At 44.9% G+C, this 20772-nt stretch overlaps 1 protein-coding gene across 1 annotated transcript in view; it reads left to right on the top strand.

Annotated features, from left to right (window-relative positions):
• The window catches only part of LOC119318668, a 32478-nt gene that overhangs the window by 8925 nt on the left and 2781 nt on the right, over positions 1 to 20772 (top strand). The window contains exons 5-6 of the mRNA XM_037593253.1: positions 14260 to 14351; positions 14482 to 14746. Coding sequence (XP_037449150.1) covers positions 14260 to 14351; positions 14482 to 14699 — 310 coding nt within the window. The 3' untranslated portion in view covers positions 14700 to 14746. The remainder of the gene's footprint in view (positions 1 to 14259; positions 14352 to 14481; positions 14747 to 20772) is intronic.

Genomic DNA, 20772 nt, shown 5'->3' with positions numbered 1-20772 from the left:
ACACACACTACAACCTCTTTAAGTAGTGAGTCCACTAGGCCCATTCTGGCCCAGCGAGCCGAACGGGCAGACGAGGCTCCCTTCTGGGCCGGCCCGTCACCTGAATCAGCTTCTCGCGCTCATCTGATGCACTCCTGCTGGCCTGATCGCTGACAATTCCCCCTTTCTTAGAAGCAGCTTGTCCCCAAGCCGGAGCCCTTGGAAACATTTGCTTCAACGTCTCCTTATCTTCCCAAGTGGCGAGTTCATCAGAAGAATCACTCCAACGAACCAAAACTTGAACCAAGGAACTAGAACCACGTCTGATCACTCGCTGTTGCAAAATCTCAACAGGCACCTGAAGATGAGCAGTAGAAGAAGGCAGTTGTGGAAGTGCTTCGCAACCAGGAGCCAGGACCTTCTTCAAAAGTGAAACATCGAAACCGGGTGGACCTTACTAGAAGGAGGCAAAGCCAGCTCATAAGCCACTTCTCCCACACGAGCAATAATCTTGAAAGGCCCATAAAACTTAAAAGCCAACTTATGATTAGCACGTGGAGCAACATAAGACTGTAAATATGGTTGCAACTTGAGGAACACAAAATCCCCAATGTCAAACGAACGCTCAGTGCGATGCTTATCTGCCTGAACTTTCATTCACTGTTGCGCACGAGACAGATGCTACTGAACTGAATCGAGGACCACCTTGCGTTGATCAAGCCATTGTTTCAGATCTTCAGACTGAATTGTATCATCAACAGAAATACCAAAGTGACGAGGAGTATGCCCGTAAACAACCTCAAAGGGTGTTTGCCCTGTAGCCGAATGCCAATTCGTATTATAGCAAAACTCACACAAGGGTATCCATTGTGCCCAACGAGTGGGATGTGCACTGACAAAGCATCGAAGAAAGCATTCTACTTGCTGATTCACACGTTCAGTCTGGCCATCCGTCTGTGGGTGTCTAGCAGAGCTCATGCGAAGCAAGGTGCCTGTCTTAGCAAACAACTCCTTCCAAAAAAGGCTAGTAAACACTCGGTCACGATCTGACACAATGGACAGTGGCATGCCATCAAGACAATAAACTGCATTCAGAAACGCTTCAGCCACAGACATAGCAGTGAAGGTGTTGCAAGGGAATGAAATGACCATACTTTGTCAACTTATCAATGACCACCAACAAACAATTATACCTGCCAGATGTGGGGAGACCTTCAACGAAATCCATAGACACCATTTCCCAGGGCAATGTTGGAATTGGCAAGGGTTGCAACAAACCAGGATATGGTATACGTTCGGGCTTAGCTTGCTGACAGATCAAACAATGTTGCACAAACTGTTTAATAAAACCTCGCATTCCTGCCCAACGAAACAACTGTCTCACACGTTTATAGGTGACAGGAAAACCAGAGTGTCCACCAATTGCACTATCATGGAAAGCACTGACCAATTTATGATGCAACTGAGGTTTAGCACCCACCCAAATGCACTGATCAATGCGCAAAATACCAGCTCTCAAGGAAAACTTCTTATCAGATCAAGGATCAATTGCCAATCGTTGCAATAATGCAGCAGAAAAGGGATCATCAACATAGCTCTGAATGATATCTTCCAACCACAATGGTTGAACAGAAGAGATATGATGAAGTTCAGAGAGTATTTCCTGTGCAGTGTGGGGCCTCCTAGATAAAGCATCAGCAGCTCTGTTCTCGACTCCTTTTTTATAGCAAATGGTGTAAGTCAGACCAAGCAATTTAGTCAAAGCTTTTTGTTGCCAAACTGTATGCAAACGCTGGTCAGACAAACTGGCCAAACTCCTCTGATCTGTCTGAATAACAAATTCAGATAACTGCAAGTATTGTCGCCAATGATCTACAGCAAGAAATATAGCTAAATACTCTTTTTCATAAACAGAGAGAGCCTGATTCCTGGGGCCCAAGGCCTTACTAACATAAGCTAAGGGGTGACCATCTTGCATAAGAACTGCTCCAATTCCCACATCACAAGCATCTGTTTCCACAATAAACTTCTTTGAAAAATCAGGAAGTGCTAACACTGGTGCTGAAGCAAGAGCTTCTTTGAGGGCCACAAAGGACTGTAGTTCCACATCTGTCCAATGGAAGTACACCCCTTTTTTGAGCAACAAGGTGAGGGGCCGACTAATAACTCCATAAAGCTTAATGAACTTCCTATAATATCTAGCCAAGCCCAAAAATCCCCTTACCTCTTTAACAGACACAGGAACTGGCCAATCCTGAATAGCAGAGATCTTAGCAGGGTCAGTGGACACACCTTCACCACTGATAATGTGACCTAAATATCCAATTTCTTGCTGAGCAAAAGCACACTTGGATAATCTGACTTGCCATTGATGCTTAAGTAACAACTGAAGTACTTCTGCCAAATGTTGCAAATGAAGTGTATAAATAGCACTAAAAACTAGAATATCATCAAAGAAGACCACTGCACATTTCCTCAACACAGGAGACAAATCACTATTCATAGCAAACTGAAAAGTGTTTGGCCCCCCAGTCAGCCCTTGTGACATAACCAAAAACTCAAAATGCCCATTATGAGTTTGAAATGCAGTCTTATACTCCTCTCCAGGGGCAAGCCTTTTCTGATGATAACCTGATCTTAAATCCATTTTTTGAAAACCATGAAGAACCAGCTAACTCATCCAAAAGCTCATCAATCACTGGAATTGGATATTTGCATTTAGCAGTAATAGCATTAAGATGCCTATAATCAAAAACAGGCCTCCAAGAATGGTCCTTCTTTTGTACCAACAACATTGGGGAAGAAAAAGGGTTGTTACTAGGTCTAATCACACCAGAATCCAACATTTCTTTCACTTGCTTCTCCAATTCATCCTTCAAAGCAGGAGCAACTCTATATGTGTTGGGGAACGTAGTAATTTCAAAATTTTCCTACACACACACAAGATCATGGTGATGCATAGCAACGAGAGGGGAGAGTGTTGTCTACGTACCCTCGTAGACCGCAAAGGAAGCATTGACGCAACGTAGAGGAAGTAGTCATATGTCTTCCCGATCCGACCGATCCAAGCACCGTTACTCCGGCACCTCCGAGTTCTTAGCACACTTAGAGCTCAATGACGCTCCCCGGGCTCCGATCCAGCAAAGCTTCGGGGATGAGTTCCGTCAGCACAACGGCGTGGGGCGATGGTGATGTTCTACCGACGCAGGGCTTCGCCTAAGCACTACAACGATATGATCGAGGTGAAATATGGTGGCAGGGGGCACCGCACACGGCTAAGGAACGATCACGTGGATCAACTTGTGTGTCCTAGGGTGCCCCCTTGCCTCCGTATATAAAGGATCCAAGGGGGGGTGCGGCCGGCCCTATGGAGGCGCGCAGGAGGAGTCCTACTCCTACCGGGAGTAGGACTCCCCTCCCGTTCCTTGTCCAACTAGGAGAGGTGGAGGGAGAGAAGGAAAGGGGGGCGCCGCCCCCCCTCCTTGTCCAATTCGGACTAGGGGGAGAGGGGGCGCGCGGCCTGCCCTGGTAGCCCCTTCCTCTTCTCCACATTAGGCCCATGAGGCCCATTAACCCCCCGGGGGGTTCCGGTCACCCCCCGGTGCTCCGGTTTTATCCGAAACTTCCCCGGAACGCTTCCGGTGTCCGAATATAGTCATCCAATATATCAATCTTTATGTCTCGACCATTTCGAGACTACTCGTCATGTCCGTGATCACATCCGGGACTCCAAACTAACTTCGGTACATCAAAATGCATAAACTCATAATAACTGTCATCGTAACGTTAAGCGTGCGGACCCTACGGTTCGAGAACAATGTAGACATGACTGAGACACATCTCCGGTCAATAACCAATAGCGGGACCTGGATGCCCATATTGGCTCCTACATATTCTACGAAGATCTTTATCGGTCAGACCGCATAACAACATACGTTGTTCCCTTTGTCATCGGTATGTTACTTGCCCGAGATTCGATCGTCGGTATCCAATACCTAGTTCAATCTCGTTACCAGCAAGTCTCTTTACTCGTTCCGTAATACATCATCTCACAACTAACTCATTAGTTGCAATGCTTGCAAGGCTTATGTGATGTGCATTACCGAGAGGGCCCAGAGATACCTCTCCGACAATCGGAGTGACAAATCCTATTCTCGAAATACGCCAACCCAACATCTACCTTTGGAGACACCTGTAGAGCTCCTTTATAATCACCCAGTTACGTTGTGACATTTGGTAGCACACAAAGTGTTCCTCCAGCAAACGGGAGTTGCATAATCTCATAGTCATAGGAACATGTATAAGTCATGAAGAAAGCAATAGCAACATACTAAACGATCGGGGTGCTAAGCTAATGGAATGGGTCATGTCAATCAGATCATTCACCTAATGATGTGATCCCGTTAATCAAATAACAACTCTTTGTTTATGGTTAGGAAACATAACCATCTTTGATTAACGAGCTAGTCAAGTAGAGGCATACTAGTGACACTAAGTTTGTCTATGTATTCACACATGTATTATGTTTCCGGTTAATACAATTCTAGCATGAATAATAAACATTTATCATGATATAAGGAAATAAATAATAACTTTATTATTGCCTCTAGGGCATATTTCCTTCAGTCTCCCACTTGCACTAGAGTCAATAATCTAGATTACACAGTAATGATTCTAACACCCATGGAGTCTTGGTGATGATCATGTTTTGCTCGTGGAAGAGGCATAGTCAATGGGTCTGCAACATTCAGATCCGTATGTATCTTGCAAATCTCTATGTCTCCCACCTGGACTAGATTCCGGATGGAATTGAAGCGTCTCTTGATGTGCTTGGTTCTCTTGTGAAATCTGGATTCCTTTGCCAAGGCAATTGCACCAGTATTGTCACAAAAGATTTTCATTGGACCCGATGCACTAGGTATGACACCTAGATCGGATATGAACTCCTTCATTCAGACTCCTTCATTTGCTGCTTCCGAAGCAGCTATGTACTCTGCTTCACATGTAGATCCCGCTACGACGCTTTGTTTAGAACTGCACCAACTGACAGCTCCACCGTTTAATGTAAACACGTATCCGGTCTGCGATTTAGAATCGTCCGGATCAGTGTCAAAGCTTGCATCAACGTAACCTTTTACGATGAGCTCTTTGTCACCTCCATATATGAGAAACATATCCTTAGTCCTTTTCAGGTATTTCAGGATGTTCTTGACCGCTGTCCAGTGATCCACTCCTGGATTACTTTGGTACCTCCCTGCTAAGCTTATAGCAAGGCACACATCAGGTTTGGTACACAACATTGCATACATGATAGAGCCTATGGCTGAAGCATAGGGAACATCTTTCATTTTCTCTCTATCTTCTGCAGTGGTCGGGCATTGAGTCTGACTCAACTTCACACCTTGTAACACAGGCAAGAACCCTTTCTTTGCTTGATCCATTTTGAACTTTTTCAAAATCTTGTCAAGGTATGTGCTTTGTGAAAGTCCAATTAGGCGTCTTGATCTATCTCTATAGATCTCTATGCCTAATATGTAAGCAGCTTCACCGAGGTCTTTCATTGAAAAACTCTTATTCAAGTATCCCTTTATGCTATCCAGAAATTCTATATCATTTCCAATCAGTAATATGTCATCCACATATAATATTAGAAATGCTACAGAGCTCCCGCTCACTTTCTTGTAAATACAGGCTTCTCCGAAAGTCTGTATAAAACCAAATGCTTTGATCACACTATCAAAACGTTTATTCCAACTCCGAGAGGCTTGCACCAGTCCATAAATGGATCGCTGGAGCTTGCACACTTTGTTAGCTCCCTTTGGATTGACAAAACCTTCCGGTTGCATCATATACAACTCTTCTTCCAGAAATCCATTCAGGAATGCAGTTTTGACATCCATCTGCCAAATTTCATAATCATAAAATGTGGCAATTGCTAACATGATTCGGACAGACTTAAGCATCGCTACGGGTGAGAAGGTCTCATCGTAGTCAACCCCTTGAACTTGTCGAAAACCTTTTGCGACAAGTCGAGCATTGTAGACAGTAATATTACCGTCAGCGTCAGTCTTCTTCTTGAAGATCCATTTATTCTCAATTGCTTGCCGATCATCGGGCAAGTCAACCAAAGTCCATACTTTGTTCTCATACATGGATCCCATCTCAGATTTCATGGCTTCAAGCCATTTTGTGGAATCTGGGCTCACCATCGCTTCTTCATAGTTCGTAGGTTCATCATGATCTAGTAGCATGACTTCCAGAACTGGATTACCGTACCACTCTGGCGCGGATCTCACTATGGTTGATCTACGAGGTTCAGTAGTATCTTGTCCTGAAGTTTCATGATCATTATCATTAACTTCCTCACTTGTTGGTGTAGGTGTCGCAGAAACAGTTTTCTGTGATGTGCTACTTTCCAATAAGGGAGCAGGTACAGTTACCTTGTCAAGTTCTACTTTCCTCCCACTCACTTCTTTCGAGAGAAACTCCTTCTCGAGAAAGTTTCCGAATTTAGCAACAAAAGTCTTGCCTTCGGATCTGTGATAGAAGGTGTATCCAATAGTTTCCTTTGGATATCCTATGAAGACACATTTCTCCGATTTAGGTTCGAGCTTATCAGGTTGAAGCTTTTTCACATAAGCATCGCAGCCCCAAACTTTCAGAAACGACAACTTTGGTTTCTTGCCAAACCACAGTTCATAAGGCGTCGTCTTAACGGATTTTGATGGTGCCCTATTTAACGTGAATGCGGCCGTCTCTAGAGCGTATCCCCAAAACGATAGCAGTAAATCAGTAAGAGACATCATAGATCGCACCATATCAAGTAAAGTACGATTACGACGTTCGGACACACCATTACGCTGTGGTGTTCCGGGTGGCGTGAGTTGCGAAACTATTCCACAATTTTTCAAATGTACACCAAACTCGTAACTCAAATATTCTCCTCCACGATCAGATCGTAGAAACTTTATTTTCTTGTCACGATGATTTTCAACTTCACTCTGAAATTCTTTGAACTTTTCAAATGTTTCAGACTTATGTTTCATTAAGTAGATATACCCATATCTGCTTAAGTCATCTGTGAAGGTGAGAAAATAACGATATCCGCCACGAGCCTCAATATTCATCGGACCACATACATCTGTATGTATGATTTCCAACAAATCTGTTGCTCTCTCCATAGTACCGGAGAACAGTGTTTTAGTCATCTTGCCCATGAGGCACGGTTCGCAAGTACCAAGTGATTCATAATCAAGTGGTTCCAAAAGTCCATCGGTATGGAGTTTCTTCATGCGCTTTACACCGATATGACCTAAACGGCAGTGCCACAAATAAGTTGCACTATCATTATCAACTCTGCATCTTTTGGCTTCAACATTATGAATATGTGTATCACTACTATCAAGATTCAACAAGAATAGACCACTCTTCAAGGGTGCATGACCATAAAAGATATTACTCATATAAATAGAACAACCATTATTCTCTGATTTAAATGAATAACCGTCTCGCATTAAACAAGATCCAGATATAATGTTCATGCTCAACGCTGGCACCAAATAACAATTATTTAGGTCTAATACTAATCCCGAAGGTAGATGTAGAGGTAGCGTGCCGACCGCGATCACATCGACTTTGGAACCGTTTCCCACGCGCATCGTCACCTCGTCCTTAGCTAATCTTCGCTTAATCCGTAGTCCCTATTTCGAGTTGCAAATATTAGCAACAGAACCTGTATCAAATACCCAGGTGCTACTGCGAGCATTAGTAAGGTACACATCAATAACATGTATATCACATATACCTTTGTTCACCTTGCCATCCTTCTTATCCGCCAAATACTTGGGGCAGTTCCGCTTCCAGTGACCAGTCTGCTTGCAGTAGAAGCACTCAGTTTCAGGCTTAGGTCCAGACTTGGGTTTCTTCTCTTGAGCAGCAACTTGCTTGCCGTTCTTCTTGAAGTTCCCCTTCTTCTTTCCTTTGCCCTTTTTCCTGAAACTAGTGGTCTTGTTGACTATCAACACTTGATGCTCCTTCTTGATTTCTACCTCCGCAGCTTTCAGCATTGCGAAGAGCTCGGGAATAGTCTTATTCATCCCTTGCATATTATAGTTCATCACGAAGCTCTTGTAGCTTGGTGGCAGTGATTGGAGAATTCTGTCAATGACGCAATCGTCTGGAAGATTAACTCCCAATTGAATCAAGTGATTATTATACACAGACATTTTGAGTATATGCTCACTGACAGAACTGTTCTCCTCCATCTTGCAGCTATAGAACTTATTGGAGACTTCATATCTCTCAATCCGGGCATTTGCTTGAAATATTAACTTCAACTCCTGGAACATCTCATATGCTCCATGACGTTCAAAACGTCGTTGAAGTCCCGATTCTAAGCCGTAAAGCATGGCACACTGGTCATCAGCTTTGCTCTACCAGACGTTCATACCATCTGGTGTTGCTCCAGCAGCAGGCCTGGCACCCAGCCGTGCTTCCAGGACATAATTCTTCTGTGCAGCAATGAGGATAATCCTCAAGTTACAGACCCAGTCCGTGTAATTGCTACCATCATCTTTCAACTTTGCTTTCTCAAGGAACGCATTAAAATTCAACGGAACAACAGCACGAGCCATCTATCTACAATCAAACATAAATAAGCAAGATACTATCAGGTACTAAGTTCATGATAAATTTAAGTTCAAATAATCAAATTATTTAAGAACTCCCACTTAGATAGACATCCCTCTAATCCTCTAAGTGATCACGTGATCCAAATCAACTAAACCATGTCCAATCATCACGTGAGATGAAGTAGTTTCATTGGTGAACATCACTATGTTGATCATATCTACTATATGATTCACGCTCGACCTTTCGGTCTCCGTGTTCCGAGGCCATATCTGTATATGCTTGGATCGTCAAGTATAACCTGAGTATTCCGCGTGTGCAACTGTTTTGCACCCGTTGTATTTGAACGTAGAGCCTATCACACCCGATCATCACGTGGTGTCTCAGCACGAAGAACTTTCGCAATGGTGCATACTTAGGGAGAACACTTCTTGATAATTAGTGAGAGATCATCTTATAATGCTACCATCAATCAAAGCAAGATAAGATGCATAAAAGATAAACATCACATGCAATCAATATAAGTGATATGATATGGCCATCATCATCTTGTGCCTGTGATTTCCATCTCCGAAGCACCGTCATGATCACCATCGTCACCGGCGCGACACCTTGATCTTCAACGTAGCATCATTGTCGTCTCGCCAATCTTATGCTTCCACGACTATCGCTACCTCTTAGTGATAAAGTAAAGCATTACATCGCGATTGCATTGCATACAATAAAGCGACAACCATATGGCTCCTGCCGGTTGCCGATAACTCGGTTACAAAACATGATCATCTCATACAATAAAATTTAGCATCATGTCTTGACCATATCACATCACAACATGCCCTGCAAAAACAAGTTAGACGTCCTCTACTTTGTTGTTGCAAGTTTTACATGGCTGCTACGGGCTTAAGCAAGAACCAATCTCACCTACGCATCAAAACCACAACGATAGTTTGTCAAGTTGATGTCGTTTTAACCTTCGCAAGGACCGGGCATAGCCACACTTGGTTCAACTAAAGTTGGAGAAACAGTCACCCGCAAGCCACCTTTGTGCAAAGCACGTCGGGAGAACCGGTCTCGCGTAGGCGTACGCGTAATGTCGGTCCGGGCCGCTTCATCCAACAATACCGCCAAACCAAAGTATGACATGATGGTAGGCAGTATGACTTATATCGCCCATAACTCACTTGTGTTCTACTCGTGCAAATAACATCAAACCATAAAACCTAGGCTCGGATGCCACTATTGGGGAACGTAGTAATTTCAAAATTTTCCTACGCACACACAAGATCATGGTGATGCATAGCAACGAGAGGGGAGAGTGTTGTCTACGTACCCTCGTAGATCGCAACGGAAGCGTTGACGCAACGTAGAGGAAGTAGTCGTACGTCTTCCCGATCCGACCGATCCAAGCACCGTTACTCCGGCACCTCCGAGTTCTTAGCACACGTACAGCTCGATGACGCTCCCCGGGCTCAGATCCAGCAAAGCTTTGGGGATGAGTTCCGTCAGCACAACGGCGTGGTGACGATGATGATGTTCTAACGACGCAGGGCTTCGCCTAAGCACTACAACGATATGATCGAGGTGGAATATGGTGGCAGGGGGCACCGCACACGGCTAAGGAACGATCACGTGGATCAACTTGTGTGTCCTAGGGTGCCCCCTTGCCTCCGTATAAAGGATCCACGGGGGGGTGCGGCCGGCCCTATGGAGGCGCGCAGGAGGAGTCCTACTCCTACCGGGAGTAGGACTCCCCTCCCGTTCCTTGTCCAACTAGGAGAGGTGGAGTGAGAGAAGGAAAGGGGGGGGGGCGCCGCCCCTCCCTCCTTGTCCAATTCGGACTAGGGGGAGAGGGGGCACGCAGCCTGCCCTGGCAGCCCCTTCCTCTTCTCCACATTAGGCCCATGAGGCCCATTAACCCCCCGGGGGGTTCCGGTAACCCCCCGGTGCTCCGGTTTTATCCGAAACTTCCCCGGAACGCTTCCGGTGTCCGAATATAGTCATCCAATATATCAATCTTTACGTCTCGACCATTTCGAGACTCCTCGTCATGTCCGTGATCACATCCGGGACTCCGAACTAACTTCGGTACATCAAAATGCATAAACTCATAATAACTTTCATCGTAACGTTAAGCGTGCGAACCCTATGGTTCGAGAATAATGTAGACATGACTGAGACACATCTCCGGTCAATAACTAATAGCGGGACCTGGATGCCCATATTGGCTCCTACATATTCTACAAAGATCTTTATCGGTCAGACCGCATAACAACATACGTTGTTCCCTTTGTCATCGGTATGTTACTTGCCCGAGATTCGATCGTCGGTATCCAATACCTAGTTCAATCTCGTTACCGGCAAGTCTATTTACTCGTTCCGTAATACATCATCTCGCAACTAACTCATTAGTTGCAATGCTTGCAAGGCTTATGTGATGTGCATTACCGAGAGGGCCTAGAGATACCTCTCCGACAATCGGAGTGACAAATCCTATTCTCGAAATACGCCAACCCAACATCTACCTTTGGAGACACCTGTAGAGCTCCTTTATAATCACCCAGTTACGTTGTGACGTTTGGTAGCACACAAAGTGTTCCTCTGGCAAACGGGAGTTGCATAATCTCATAGTCATAGGAACATGTATAAGTCATGAAGAAAGCAATAGCAACATACTAAACGATCGGGTGCTAAGCTAATGGAATGGGTCATGTCAATCAGATCATTCACCTAATGATGTGATCCCGTTAATCAAATAACAACTCTTTGTTTATGGTTAGGAAACATAACCATCTTTGATTAACGAGCTAGTCAAGTAGAGGCATACTAGTGACACTAAGTTTGTCTATGTATTCACACATGTATTATGTTTCCGGTTAATACAATTCTAGCATGAATAATAAACATTTATCATGATATAAGGAAATAAATAATAACTTTATTATTGCCTCTAGGGCATATTTCCTTCAATATGGTCTGATGGCAACAGGACCAGCTCCAGGAATGAGATGAATTGTATGATCATACTTCCTTCTAGGTGGTAAACCGGTAGGGGCTGCAAAAAGTAGAGCAAATTTCTCAATAAGCTCTTGAATTTCCCGAGGTAATTCAGACAGAACCATTTCTTCAGTTACTAGCAAAGCTGACATTTCCATTACTGCACACAACTGAGGGCTAGCATCTGCACCAAGCAATGTAACTAGAGCATGGTCTTTCTGGAAGGAAATCCAATGTTCAGCCCAATCCACTTGCATTGGGCTATGAGCAACAAGCCAATCCATGCCCAATATGCCATCATAAGTCCCCAAGGGAAAAACCTTAAACTAACTAGTGAAATTATAACCAGCACAAGACCACTGCCCTGTTTTTAACTGACGAGAGCAAGGAATAAGTTTACCATCAGCCACTCTGACCATGGAGACTAGCATGTCAGAAACACCTGATAAGGAAGCAGCTACAACTGCATCAATAAAAGTATGACTACTACCAGAATCCACTAAAAAATATAGTGTGCGTCCTTGCAACTGAATTCTGAGCTTCATAGTGGACACAGCAGGAACAGTAGGATCACCAATAGCAGATGCAGATAATGTCATAGCATTAACTTCATTAACCATGTCTTCCTCTGAATTACTGAATTCATCAGGCCAACACTGTACACATTCCAACATCTCTTGAACCACATGTAACTGAATTTCCTACTTACATTTATGATCTCGAGCCCAACGCTCACCACAGACAAAACACAATCCCTTAGACCTTCTGAATGCACGCAAAGCTGACAATCTGTCATCAGTTGCGGGCGATTTCACAGTGTCAGTTACCTTCTTCTCCTCCAAAACTTTACTTGAGCCTAAGCGACTCGTTCCAATCAACCCTGATGATGTTGAGCGAGAAACAAATGGTATGGGATGTGTCGATGAACTGGTTAATTCATCTGACAACAAAGCCAAAGCATATGCAGAGTCCAAATCAAGCGGCTGCTGAATGCCAACCAACATGCGCACTGCAGGTGTCAACCCTTCCATGAAACGAGTCACATAATGCACTGTATTGGGGTGATCCTCATAAGCAGTTAACTAATCAAGCAGTTCTGAAAATCGCTCAACATACTCTTCAACAGTGCTAGTCTGACGGATAGAAAATAACTGACGCAACAAATTTTGGTGCTTATTACGGCCAAAACGGGACATCAACAAACTACAAAACTCTGACCAAGATGCATTAGGTGCTCTACGCTGAATAGATTCCAACCAATGTGCGGCAGACCCATCAAACAAAGATGAAGCAAAAGAGACCCACTGATTCTGCGGTGTGTTCCAGAAACGGAAATAATCCTCACATCTAGTCTGCCATAACTTCGGATTGGACCCATCAAACCTAGGTAACTAAATCCGAGGGCCAAATCCAAGTGCCTCAACAAGGAACTGACGGAAATTCTCCTGAGGTGTACTGACGTGCCTAGGAAAATTGTGCTCTGAATGCATACCTCGAACCTGAGGGGGAACATACTTGGGAGCCGATCCATCAAACCCAGCCGTGGTACCTTGCACCGACTGCTTGCTAGCACACGGATCTCGCGGTGACGGAGGCGGTGTGGCCCCAATTTCTCCGCGGATCTCGTTGAGGTCGATGCTGAGGGCGAGCTTGACGTCGTTGATCCGCCCCGAAAGCTGATCCAACTTGGTGTCGAGCTTGGCAAGCACGGTCACCGTCGCCTCGTTTCGCTCGGAGGAGCTCTTGGCGATCGCGGTGGCGGTCGGCGAAGCGAGTGTGGTGGGGGTGGCGAGGGAATTCCAGGATGGGAGGCTCTGATACCAGATTGTTAGGCGATCTCTCTCTCTATTACTCCATTGATTCAGATCCGAGCTACAATTCGAGAGGAGGGAGGGGAATTGGGGAAGGAAGTATAGATACACACGCAAGCCTCGTGGCCAGCTAGCCGTTTGCCACCCCCCCCCCCTCTACACACACACACTACAACCTCTTTAAGTAGTGAGTCCACTAGGCCCATTCCGGCCCAGCGAGCCGAACGGGCAGACGACGCTCCCTTCTGGGCCGGCCCGTCACTTGAATCAGCTTCTCGCGCTCATCTGATGCGCTCCTGCTGGCCTGATCGCTGACAGGGCAGCGAGACGGATTCGTAGATGACGACAGCGTGGGCGACAGGTTCGCCGGCTTCGGGTCCTCCTCCTGGGACGCAGCGTCAGACGAAGACGATTCTTCCTCCACCTACGACGGCAATGGCTCCACCGGCGTCTCAGCGAAGCAGAGTGGGTACCTGAATTTTTAGTACAGGGAATGGGACTCGCCCTACGAGAGGGTGCCGCTGGCTCACAAGGTTCATCCATGGCCATCTATGCTCGCCGGTCTGCCGGAGTTGGCCAGTGATTCTGATTTTTAAACGATGCTGAGCAGGTGGCGGAGCTGGCTCAGGATTACCCATGCCTCATGTCACTTAGCAGCGGGGAGCTCTCGCCGTCCAGCTGGATGTTCGTGGCATGGTACTTAATTAACTAACCCACTTGGATTTCCGACATCACTCCACTGTTCTTTACTTATTTGCTGGTCCGTCAAGACATTATTTGTTAGGGTTATCTTGCTGATGTATGATGAACTTTAATTAATCAACATTGACTTTTCCATGATCATTAGGTACCCAATCTATCACATCCCTGCTCATGTCAACCTGAAGGGTACCTCTGCCTGCTTTCTCACCTATCATTCCATCTCATCAGTCTTCCAAGGTAAATATTTACCACCTACCAGGTACATTGGTTGTGATGAACAACAAATTTACCATGTTAGTGTAATAGGAAGAAAGTAATTTTCAGTCATTGCTGATGATAACAAGGGCCGGTGTTTCTTCACCCGCAGACAACATACATAGCGGGCTGGTACACGATGAGGGTGAGATCGTGGCGCTCTCGCCATTTGGGTTGGCAACCTACAGGATGCAAGGGGACCTGTGGAAGAGATCAGGGTCATCAGACCATAGGAGGTTGTCTGAGCTCCACTGGGCGGCGGCCTCCTGGTTGAAGCAAGTTGGTGCTCACCACCCCGACTTTACCTTCTTCAAATCTTCTCACCGTTGATAGCACGGCACCCGGTCGATTCCTCATGTGTTTCGATGGCATTGCACCGGGCTGTTGGAAATATGCCCTAGAGGCAATAATAAATTGGTTATTATTATATTTCCTTGTTCATGATAATCGTTTATTATCCATGCTAGAATTGTATTGATAGGAAACTCAGATACATGTGTGGATACATAGACAACACCATGTCCCTAGTAAGCCTCTAGTTGACTAGCTCGTTGATCAATAGATGGTTACGGTTTCCTGACCATGGACATTGGATGTCATTGATAACGGGATCACATCATTAGGAGAATGATGTGATGGACAAAGACCCAATCCTAAGCCTAGCACAAGATCATGTAGTTCGTATGCTAAAGCTTTTCTAATGTCAAGTATCATTTCCTTAGACCATGAGATTGTGCAACTCCCGGATACCGTAGGAGTGCTTTGGGTGTGCCAAACGTCACAACGTAACTGGGTGGCTATAAAGGTACACTACAGGTATCTCCGAAAGTGTCTGTTGGGTTGGCACGAATCGAGACTAGGATTTGTCACTCCGTGTAAATGGAGAGGTATCTCTGGGCCCACTCGATAGGACATCATCATAATGTGCACAATGTGATCAAGGAGTTTATCACAGGATGATGTGTTACGGAACGAGTAAAGAGACTTGCCGGTAACGAGATTGAACAAGGTATCGAGATACCGACGATCGAATCTCGGGCAAGTGTCGTACCGATAGACAAAGGGAATTGTATACGGGATTGATTAAGTCCTTGACATTGTGGTTCATCCGATGAGATCATCGTGGAACATGTGGGAGCCAACATGGGTATCCAGATCCCGCTGTTGGTTATTGACCGGAGAGTCATCTCGGTCATGTCTGCATGTCTCCCGAACCCGTAGGGTCTACACACTTAAGGTTCGGTGACGCTAGGGTTATAGAGATATTAGTATGTGGTAACCCGAAAGTTGTTCGGAGTCCCGGATGAGATCCCGGACGTCACGAGGAGTTCCGGAATGGTCAGGAGGTAAAGAATTATATATAGGAAGTGCTATTTCGGCCATCGGGACAAGTTTCGGGGTCACCGGTATTGTACCGGGACCACCGGAAGGGTCCCGGGGGTCCACCGGGTGGGGCCACCTGCCCCGGGGGGGGGGGCACATGGGCTGTAGGGGTGCGCCTTGGCCTATATGGGCCAAGGGTACCAGCCCCAAGAGGCCCATGCGCCAAGAGAAGAGGAAAAGGAAGAGTCCTAAAGGGGGAAGGCACCTCCGAGGTGCCTTGGGGAGGAGGGACTCCTCCCTGGCCGCACCCTTCCTTGGAGGAAGGGCCAAGGCTGCGCCCCCCCTCTCCCTTGGCCCTATATATAGTGGGGGAAGGGAGGGCAGCACCAACAGAAGCCCTGGCGCCTCCCTCTCCCTCCCATGACACATCTCCCTCCTCCCGCAGCGCTTGGCGAAGCCCTGTTGGAATCCCGCTACTTCCACCACCACGCCGTCGTGCTGTTGGATCTCCATCAACCTCTCCTTCCCCCTTGCTGGATCAAGAAGGAGGAGACGTTGCTGCTCCGTACGTGTGTTGAACGCGGAGGTGCCATCCGTTCGGCGCTAGGATCATCGGTGACTTGGATCACGACGAGTACGACTCCATCAACCCCGTTCTCTTGAACGCTTCCGCGTGTGATCTACAAGGGTATGTAGATCCACTCCCCCCTCGTTGCTAGATGACTCCATAGATAGATCTTGGTGACACGTAGGAAAATTTTGAATTTATGCTACGTTCCCCAACAGTGGCATCATGAGCTAGGTCTATGCGTAGTTTCTATGCACGAGTAGAACACAAAGTAGTTGTGGGCGTTGATTTTGTTCAATATGCTTGCCGTTACTAGTCTTATCTTGATTCGGCGGCATCGTGGGATGAAGCGGCTCGGACCAACCTTACACGTATGCTTACGTGAGACCGGTTCCACCGACTGACATGCACTAGTTGCATTAGGTGGCTGGCGGGTGTCTGTCTCTCCCACTTTAGTCGGATTGGATTCGATGAAAAGGGTCCTTATGAAGGGTAAATAGCAATTGGCATATCACGTTGTGGTTTTTGCGTAGGTAAGAAACGTTCTTGCTAGAAACCCATAGCAGCCACGTAAAACATGCAAACAACAATTAGAGGACGTCTAACTTGTTTTTGCAGGGTATGCTATGTGATGTGATATGGCCAAAAGGATGTGATGAATGATATATGTGATGTATGAGATTGATCATGTTCTTGTAATAGGAATCACGACTTGCATGTCGATGAGTATGACAACCGGCAGGAGCCATTGGAGTTGTCTTAATTTATTTATGACCTGCGTGTCAACATAAACGTCATGTAATTACTTTACTTTATTGCTAAACGTTAGCTGTAGTAGTAGAAGTAATAGATGACGTGACAACTTCATGGAGACACGATGATGGAGATCATGATGATGGAGATCATGGTGTCATGCCAGTGACAAGATGATCATGGAGCCCCAAGATGGAGATCAAAGGAGCTATATGATATTGGCCATATCATGTCACTATTATTTGATTGCATGTGATGTTTATCATGTTTATACATCTTATTTTCTTAGAATGACGGTAGTAAATAAGATGATCCCTCACTAAAATTTCAAGAAGGTGTTCCCCCTAACTGTGCACCGTCGCGACAGTTCGTTGTTTCGAAGCACCACGTGATGATCGGGTGTTAGATTCTTACGTTCACATACAACGGGTGTAAGACAGATTTACACACGCAAAACACTTAGGTTGACTTGACGAGCCTAGCATGTGTACAGACATGGCCTCGGAACACAGAAGACCGAAAGGTCGAGCATTAGTCGTATAGAAGATATGATCAACATGAAGATGTTCACCGATGTTGACTAGTCCGTCTCACGTGATGATCGGACACGGCCTAGTTGACTCGGATCATGTAATCACTTAGATGACTAGAGGGATGTCTATCTGAGTGGGAGTTCATAAGATGAACTTAATTATCTTGAACATAGTCAGAAGGTCTTCGCAAATTATGTCGTAGCAGATGCTTCAGTTCTACTGTTTAGATATGTTCCTAGAGAAAATTTCGTTGAAAGTTGAGAGTAGTAATTATGCGGACTAGGTCCGTAGACTGAGGATTGTCCTCATTGCTTCATAGAAGGCTTATGTCCTTAATGCACCGCTCAGTGTGCTGAACCTCGAACGTTGTCTATGGATGTTGCGAACATCTGACATACACATTTTGATAACTACGTGATAGTTCAGTTAAACCGGTTTAGAGTTGAGGCATCGAAGACGTTTTGAAACGTCACGAAACATATGAGATGTTTCGAGGGCTGAAATTGGGATTTCAGGCTCGTGCCCACGTCAAGAGGTATAAGACCTCCGACGATTTTCTTAGCCTGCAAACTAAGGAGAAAAGCTCAATTGTTGTGCTTGTGCTCAGATTGTCTGAGTACAACAATCGCTTGAATCGAATGGGAGTTGATCTTCCGGATGAGATAGTGATGTTTCTCCGAAGTCATTACCACCAAGCTGCTAGAGCTTCGTGATGAACTATGATATATCAGGGACATATATGATGATCCTTGAGATATTCGCGATGTTTGACACCGCGAAAGTAGAAATCAAGAAGGAGCATCAATTGTTGATGGTTGGTGAAACCACTAGTTTCAAGAAGGGCAAGGGAACAAAGGGATACTTCATGAAACGGCAATTCAGTTGCTGCTCTAGTGAAGAAACCCAAGGTTGAACCCAAACCCGAGACTGAGTGCTTTTGTAATAAGGGGAACAGCCACTGGAGCAGAATTACCCTAGATACTTGGTAGATAAGAAGGCTGGCAAGGTCGATCGAAGTATATTGGATATACATTGTGTTAATGTGTACTTTACTAGTACTCCTAGTAGCACCAGGGTATTAGATACCGCTTCAGTTGCTAAGTGTTAGTAACTCGAAATAAAAGCTACGGAATAAACGGAGACTAGCTAAAGGTGAGATGACGATATGTGTTGGAAGTATTTCCAAGGTTGATCAAATATCGTACGCTCCCTCTACCATCGAGATTGGTATTAAAACCTAAATAATTGTTATTTGGTGTTTGCGTTGAGCATAGACATGAGTGGATTATGTCTATCGCAATACGGTTATTCATTTAAGGAGAATAATGGTTACTCTGTTTATTTGAATAATACCTTCAATGGTCTTGCACCTAAAATGAATGGTTCATTGAATCTCGATCGTAGTGATACACATGTTCATGCCAAAAGATATAAGATAGTAATGATAGTACCACCTACTTGTGGCACTGCCACTTAAGTCATATCGGTATAAAACGCATGACGAAGCTCCATGTTGATGGATCTTTGGGCTCACTCGTTTTTGAAAGGTTTGAGACATGCGAACCATGTCTATTGGTGTATATGCATGAAGAAACTCCATGCAAATGGACCGTTTGGACTCACTTGATTTTGAATCACTTGAGACATACAAATCATACCACATGGGCAAGATGACTGAAAGCCTCGTTTTTCAGTAAAATGGAACTAGAAAGCAACTTGTTGGAAGTAATACATTTTGATATGTGCAGTCCAATGAGTGCTGAGGCATGTAGTGGATATCGTTATGTTCTTACTTCACAGATGATTTGAGTAGATGTTGAGTATATTTACTTGATGAATCACGAGTCTGAATTATTGAAAGGTTCAAGTAATTTCAGTGTGAAGTTGAAAGATCGTCGTGACAAGAGGATAAAAGATCTATGATATGATCATAGAGATGAATATCTGAATTACGAGTTTGGCACAGAATTAAGACATTGTGGAAATTGTTTCACAACTAATACAGCCTGGAACACCATAGTGTGATGGTGTGTCCGAACATCATAACTGCACCCTATTGGATATGATGCATACCATGATGTCTCTTATCGAATTACCACGATAGTTTATGGGTTAGGCATTAGAAACAACCACATTCACTTTAAATAGGGCACCACGTAATTCCGATGAGATGACACCGTATGAACTATGGTTTAGAAAAACCTAAGCTGGCATTTCTTAAAAGTTTGGGGTTGCGACGCTTATGTGAAAAAGTTTCAGGCTGATAAGCTCGAACCCAAAGCGGATAAATGCATCTTCATAGGACACCCAAAACAGTTGGGTATACCTCATGTCTCAGATCCGAAAGCAATAAGGGATTGTTTCTAGAATCGGGTCCTTTCTCGAGGAAAAGTTTCTCTCGAAAGAATTGAGTGGGAGGATGGTGGAGACTTGATGAGGTTATTTAACCGTCTCTTCAACTAGTGTGTAGCAGGGCACAGGAAGTTGTTCCTATGGCACCTACATCAATTGAAGTGGAAGCTTATGATAGTGATCATGAAACTTCAGATCAAGTCACTACCAAACCTCGTGGGATGACAAGGATGCGTACTACTTCAGAGTGGTACGTAATCCTGTCTTGGAAGTCATGTTGCTAGACAACAATGAACCTGCGAGCTATGGAGAAGCGATGGTGGGCCCGGATTCCGATAAATGGCTCGAGGCCATAAAATCCGAGAAAGGATCCATGTATGAAAACAAAGTGTAGACTTTGGCAGAACAACTCGATGGTCGTAAGGCTGTTGAGTGCAGATGGATTTTAAAAGGAAGATGGACAATGATGGTAGGTATCACCATTAAGAAATCTCGACTTGTCGTTAAGATGTTTTCCTACAAGTTCAAGGAGTTGACTGCGATGAGACTTTCTCACTCGTAGCGATGCTAATAGTTTGTTGGAATTATATTAGCAATTACTACATTATTTATGAAATCTTGCAGATAGGATGTCAAAGCATTGTTTCCTCGATGATTTTTCTTGAGGAAAGGTTGTATGTGATACAACCGGAAGGTTTTGTCAATCCTGAAAGATGCTAATAAGTATGCAAAGCTCCAGAAATCCTTCTGAGGACTGGAGTAAGCATCTCGGAGTTGGAATGTATGCTTTGATGAGATGATCAAGGATTTTGGGTTTATACAAAGTTTATGAGAAACTTGTATTTCCAAAGAAGTGAGTGGGAGCACTATAGAA

This window comes from Triticum dicoccoides, chromosome 6A (assembly GCF_002162155.2).
Source record: "Triticum dicoccoides isolate Atlit2015 ecotype Zavitan chromosome 6A, WEW_v2.0, whole genome shotgun sequence".
NCBI lineage: Eukaryota > Viridiplantae > Streptophyta > Magnoliopsida > Poales > Poaceae > Triticum > Triticum dicoccoides.
The sequence above is the reverse complement of the archived record's forward strand: the minus strand, read 5'-3'. Positions and strand labels throughout refer to the sequence as shown.